The sequence below is a fragment of the Quercus robur genome, chromosome 4 (genome assembly GCF_932294415.1).
Source record: "Quercus robur chromosome 4, dhQueRobu3.1, whole genome shotgun sequence".
Lineage (NCBI taxonomy): Eukaryota > Viridiplantae > Streptophyta > Magnoliopsida > Fagales > Fagaceae > Quercus > Quercus robur.
This window is the reverse complement of record NC_065537.1, coordinates 77346652-77353676: the sequence shown is the minus strand read 5'-3', so window position 1 is coordinate 77353676 and position 7025 is coordinate 77346652. Positions and strand designations below refer to the sequence as shown.

Below are 7025 nucleotides of genomic sequence, written 5' to 3'. Positions count from 1 at the left end.
CGTGTCTATGATTAGCAAGTCAAAAAATTTAGACTTATCTTCAGGCTCCAGATTTTGGAACAAAGTAAAAGATTATCTACTCAAATTCAAAACATCTGTTGGGTACAGAGAATTGATGCAAGACTCAAGAGGCCATATTTGGCTGTTACTGTGACTCTGAGGATTCTTGAAATATGGTAAACCAAAAAAAAAAAAAAAAAAAAAAAAAATCATTTCGTTAAATAATTATGTTTACATGAAAAGAAGGACAAAATGCAAAATTAAAAATAACAAAGGTATCAGAACTACAGTTTGTATTAAAAGAGTACAAAAATCTGATTACTGCCCACTGATGGATCTTGATATGTATTCAGCAGCAACCCTTTTTTCATACATTTCATGAGAAAGAAGGATAAACAACCTATAAGGGGGACATCAGCAATGTACCCTTTATCCACAAATGTGAATAAAACAACACATAAACATTTGAATCAACATGGAATAGGTTGATTTTGTAAAATCCACAAATAATGAGCTACCAACAAACCTACATCAATGTAATCTGCAAACAAGAAAAGCTTACAAGACTGGGCTTTGCTCCATTGTCAAATTGCTCTGAGTGAATGTTTTGCAATTAATTAGATACACCCTCAGCTGCCTGAGAACTAAAATTCGAACGAGACATTACATCTTCTCTTGAAAATCTATCTGAACCTTCCCCAGCTGATTGATTTTGCTTCAAATGGAGAACATCGCTTTCATTACCACAACTCCGGTGGAAATATCTTCCACTACCTAATTTAGCACTCCAATTCCCTGATTTAGAACCAGGCTCAACCTCATCACCCTCCCCATCATGACCAGCCATAAGTTCCATCAAGTTGCTCCTGAACCCCAAATCAGAATACACTCTCCGTGAATTCCTCATCGACAACCTACTAACTTTCCCATCTACAGCATCCAAATTCCCTCCTTGCACACTCTCCACTCTCGAATTCACATCTCTCAATCCCACCCCCACCGGAACCCCAACATTCTCTACCATCATACACGGATTATTAAGACCATTCCATGAGTGAAGTGGAACCAATTTACTCAACCCACTAAGCCACCCAACAACCTCCTTCATTGTCGGCCTCCTCTCCCTACACGACCTCACACACTTCCCAGCAATCACTACCAATTGCTTCTTCACAACCAAATCCTTAAGAAGTTCAATCCTTGGATCATAAACAGCAGAAAGCTTCCCTTTCTTTATAAGAGGAATTGCCCAATCCACAATCGAAGGCGGTGAATGCCCAACATCAATAGCCTTCCTTCCACTAATAATCTCCAACAACAAAATCCCAAAACTAAACACATCAGTCTTTGTGCTCAAATTATCTGGGGTCACATAGCCAGGGTCTAAATACCCCATAGTCCCAGCAGGGGGTGTAGACCTCAGTCTATAATCATCAACATGACACCTAAGTGCTAATCCAAAATCACCCAACCGAGCATTATGGTTTCTATCTATTAACACATTAGCAGACTTAATATCTCTATGAATTACAGGTGGGTTTGATGAATGCAAAATGTCAATGGCTTTAGCAGTATGCAAAGCTAATCTAATTCTTCGACCCCAACCAGGAGGTCGAGTTGTGGAATGAAGAATGTCATACAAAGTACCATTACTCATGAATTCAACCACCAAAAGTCTATTTTCAGAATCAGTGGTAAAACCAAGTAGATTTACCAGTCTTGGGCTGTGGATTTTGGACAAGATTTCAATCTCATTATCCACCTCACTGGCTGGCATATCTGGTCTGAGAGAAGGAGTTCGAGACGGTTTCTTGACAGCAACTTGGCGGCCATGAATGAGGGCCTTGTAGACATAGCCATGGCTGCCTTTTCCCAACAACTTTTGATCAGAGAAGTTGTTGGTGGCAGCTTCAAGATCACAGTAGTTAAAATGCTTGATCTTGATGGGTTTTTTGTGAGTGGTGCTGGGAAAATTTGAAGATGGGGTGTGGGAATTGGAGATGGAAATGGCTGATTCAGCTTTACAAGAAAGATAGCCCATCAAAGTTTTGGTTTTTTAAACTGGGTCTTTGAGGTTTTATGATGTCTGGTTCTAGTATGTGAATCTAAAAGGTGTGGTCTTTGGTTAACATAAGATGAAGAAGAAGAGGGAAAAGTGAAGACAGTTTTTGAGGTTTTTTGGGTTTTGGCAGTGCAGATGTTGTTGTTGTTGGGATTGGAAAATAGACAACTGTTACATGTGTGGTTTCTGCATTTCTTTTGAGAGAGAGAGAGAGAGAGGGAGAGAGATTTGTAAGAAATGAGTGGCGGATTGTTAGGGTGGTGGCTTTGGAGCCCACCAAATTGGAATCCCAATGGTGTAAAATGTAAATAATGCACTATAAAATATTGGGTTTTTTTATTGATAAGTTTATTTTTTATTATTTGATTTGATTAGAACTATAAAATATTGGTGATGCATATGCAATTATGCATGTGTTTAGAGGATAATATAACGAGAGAAGTACTAAGTTTACAAAATTTTTAGAATATTTTTACAGCTGTTGTTGATTTTAATTTAAATTTATTATTAGAAATGACTTTTTAATCTATTAATAATAGTCAGTAACAACTTGTTATTTAGAATTTATTGTGTAATTATTCTATACATAATATTTCTCTAATATAATACATGTAATTGTCAATATTTTCTAACTCCAAAAGTCTTTTTTTGGGGTCAAAGTTTGACTTTGTTCCAATTAATGTAAAGTTTTATTTTTTAGAGTATTTTAGTTTCTATAATTGATAGCGACCTTAAAATGAGTTAAAAAATTATCTTTTAATTTCTTTATTTAGTTTTGTGTGGGATAAAATTATTATCTTTATTTAGCTTCACATCTCACATGAGATAGAGTTATCATTGTCTATCTCATGTCAAGCTAAACAAGGGAAATTATGAGATAGTTTCTCTTTGATCAATTTTTTTGAAACTACAAAATAAATGAAAATGTGAAAAACTATCTGTAGGGGCGGTTTTTGGAGCCCAGGCCCAGCAAGCAAGTGGTTTTGGCTCAAAAGTCTTCAGACAATGAATTTGTAGAGAGCGGGTTACAGAACTAGGGCTAGACGAAGTGAACGTCAGTTAGGTGTATGCCATGCAACATATTGAACGTGAGAATATTCCATTTTAGTTCCCAGGGTATCGATCCGAGGAGATGTATAAGTGCACCTCTTGCTCTTAGTTACAGACTACAGAATTCTTTCGCTTCTCTCTCTCTCTTTCTTTTTTCTTAATTCTCCGATCCCCTCTTCATGGGGATTTTCTTCTCTTATATAGCACTCTCAAATTGATAAGGGCCTTACACTTGTTAACCATCTGGACTTTCACTTGAGTGCCTGTCCCATCGGACATCCACCTTATCTTTCTGTGAGTTGCACTGGCCAAGATAACACTATTCACCTGTCTTCTCTACATTAATGCGGTTGGAAAAGTAACTTCCTTGCATTTAATGCGGCAGTTGTGGTTGCCTCCTGGACGTCTAACATTTTCCTCTTGCTTGGGATGGTTCCTCACTGTGTGCAGGGTGTACGTTGGACTCCCATTTGGTGTGTCCGAGGAGGCACTCCTCTTCGGACGCCCCTTAAATAAGTCCGGCCCAACAAGATTGAGCTGGAAATCTTCTAGCTCCGTTTTCCCTTCTTGTCATGGCTAGACTCCGCGCAGGGCCCAAAGCCCACTGTTGACTTGTAAATTTCACCCCTACACTATCCTAATATAAGGTTTCTATATTAGAATTATTTTTTTTTATGAGTAAAATTAGAGTTTAAATCATCGCCCCCTATTATTATAACTATTGAAACATTTTAAATTATACACATTTATACGAGATGAAAGTGTAGTATACTGGATGTATGAAACAATTTGACAATATAAGATAAAGAGAAGAAGGATGTTAGTTTACAATAAATATAATTGTCATTTTATCTTCAAGAATTATTATATGTCAATGGAATTAACAACAAAGAATTAATATATTGATACATTTATTTCTTACTTTCATTAGATTGCATCTCATTCTATGAGAGAAGGGATGTTGAAACAAATTGTGAAGGTAAAATAAAAACTCCTATTATGTATTATATTGGTACTAGGAAAATTATTAGGTATTCTGGGAATACACAATAATTTCTCTTGGTACTAAGCACTAACCTTTTTTCCCTCTCTCTCTCTAAAACTTCCAAACATACCTTTTTATTTTTATTTTTTAAGTATACTTAACCCTAATAAGTCTAATATTATACGGTGATTTCAGGCTTTCTAGCCCTCTATAAACCATATTCCTATTTCATTTTTAAAATAAGATTAATGTAGTTATTATAATATAATTGTTTATTAACTTTATTTTTTGGGTGAAAATTGGAAATAAAGATCATAGTAAAAAGTTGTGTGAAGTCCTAATGATACTTACATTAGACACAATATCCTATTACTAATAGCTTGGATCTTAATATCCTGTTATTAAAGCATTGGTCAACTCTTTGGATCCTAATATCCTATTATTAATAGCTTCGTTAAGTCTTTGCATGCGTATGCTTAAGGCATATACTGTCAACACCGGCAGCTTCTGAGTCCTGTTAGGTGGTGAAGCAAAAAGTCAATCGAAGGTTGAGTAAGAAACTAAAAAGTCGGTAGATATTTTGCTTTTTTAATAATCTTAGATTAACATTTTTTTTCGCTGTTTGTTCAAACCCAAAACGTTTTCCGACAGTTGACTCAATTTTTGGAGTAATTATACTCTTTTTCCTAGAGATTTAGAAAAATGACACTACCACATATTTGAAGGGAGAAAACATTCCCCGTTTGAGGTTTGAAGAAAATAACAATGACCTTCTCTTGTATACACTAGTAACATAGTAATATTCTAAATATCTATAAATTAAATTTCTCTTTATTAAAGTTTAACCATAACTAGTAAAAACATAAATGAAAACTTTAGAATAATAATGCAAAGTTTATCAAGTACCAAAATACTTGTAATGGAAAATCTCTCCGCAACCTATTGAAAAACTTAAAAAAAATTAAAAATTTAAATCAATAAATTTTAATTCTGAAAGGGATAATAGTTTTGGAAACTTAAAAGCTTAATACCCAACATTTTTAACATCAATTTAATTAGTGAAGGTTCTCATGCTAGGTTTGTTAGGCTTCATGAAAAACTATTGTGTATGTTAGGATTTACAGTTGGCTTGTTTCAATGACAAAATTAGTACAAAAGCATTGAATTTGTTGTATTTGAGATTGATTAGAGTTAAATTAAGAACTTGTTGAAGAGTTTTGAGTTTAGAATTTTTATTTTTCCTTTTCGCTCAAGAGAAACCAAGCTTGCTCAAGTTTAACATTAAAAGCAGAAAGAAAGTTCACTAGTATTTTGCTTTACCCTCGCTTGAGCAAAATCATTTGGTCTCTACCATTCCAAATTATGCTAGAAAACATGTCTGTGCCTAACCTAAATCTACCTAAATAAGGCATCTTAAGCATGGTTTTTCAATGAGAGAACAATGAGTAACTTTTAGATATTTTCGGAGTACGGAAAATAGTACTCCCTCCTCACATATTTATGGTGGAATTCACTTATTAAATTCATCGTAGGGTCTACCATAAATATGAGAGGAGAGAATACCATTTCTTCGTACTTTAGGAATACTTAAGAATTTTTCAGTGAGCGAGTAATTCTTAGGCAATCACACTAAGTAGATCTCGAAAACATATATTCATCCTTTTGCTTTGATCCAAAAAAAAAAAAAAAAAAACGAGAATAATAAGTTACAAGTGTTCTTTATATACCTTGAGCCTCAACCTTTCTTTAAAACCATAAATATTCTTTTTAGTGAGTTCATGGTAGCAAATCTTTGAGAAGTCCCTTGAAATGCTATTACTGATTCATGTGGATGAGGTTCATTCGTGGAGAAGATCCGTATGTAAACAAAAATTTCTAGGATTACTGCGGTAGGAAATAAATATAGCGTTTTTACTTTGTAGAGGTTACATAGAGAGTTTAGTGCTACAAAGTTTTTTAAGTATATGCTTTTGTAATTATTCTTTTGTACTGAATTTTCTTGTAGGATTGGATTCTCAAAGTGGTTTTTCCATTGAAAATTTACCACATCATTATTTTTTCTCTTTTATTTGCTAAAACATATGGTCACTATCAGATGCTTCCCAAGACATTATAACATACATCTACCTCTTTACACCTAAAAAAAAAAGACATCTACCTATTTGCCACACACCAAACAAAAATGGGCTAAACGTGCCCTTCAAGAAGGGGCACCACACCGCACCTGAAATATGCATCTTAACCTCCATGGATTCACACGTTGGGTCATGAAATATGATCTCTCTTTTCATACAATTATAATTGGCTCTAAGAACCACATATATGCCCACAAATCTACGTCCACATTAATTGAGGTTTGGCTATAAAACATAGACCATTCAGTGAGGTTCTTTATTGGGTGCTTGTTTTGTTTGGTGTTGAATATTTGCTTTGAAGTGACCCTTTTCTTTTAAGTTATGAGAAGCACCATGGCAAGTCATGTGGGCCTTCACCTTTATTTGGGTGGTAAAGAAACTTCCTTTGTATAAAGGAGGTAACCATTGATCTACCCTAGGTTTTTCACCATCACTTTCACTTTTATTTGCCTTTTTACACTACATAATTGAATGTAATCCTTGGCTCCTAGGCCTCCCAAAAAAACTTATTTCTGTCCATTATTGTTTGGTTTCAAGTCCATTTATAAACTTGTTGTTTAGCAAAAAAGTCCATGACTTGTTGCCCATCCATCCGTGAGTGTCTTTAAATATATTGGAAGCTTTTTTTTTTTTTTTGATGTTATTGATGGATATAACCCCACCCATCTTTGAGTTTTGAATATGTTCCTTTTTAATTTGTCATTGCTTATGTAATATCTTGTTTTGTTTTCTTCTTTTGCGTTTTGGTTCTTGTTTCTTCTTTTGGTTTTTGTTTTGTTAATTTCTCTGGTTC

At 34.5% G+C, this 7025-nt stretch overlaps 1 protein-coding gene across 1 annotated transcript; it reads right to left on the bottom strand.

The window, feature by feature from the left end:
• Nucleotides 1-276: 276 nt before the first annotated feature.
• Nucleotides 277-2308, bottom strand: LOC126723798 (serine/threonine-protein kinase-like protein At3g51990). Its single transcript, XM_050427596.1, has one exon. It carries the CDS (start codon nucleotides 2039-2041, stop codon nucleotides 614-616), a length of 1428 nt encoding a protein of 475 aa, XP_050283553.1. The 5' UTR covers nucleotides 2042-2308; the 3' UTR covers nucleotides 277-613.
• Between the last annotated feature and the right edge of the window lie 4717 nt (nucleotides 2309-7025).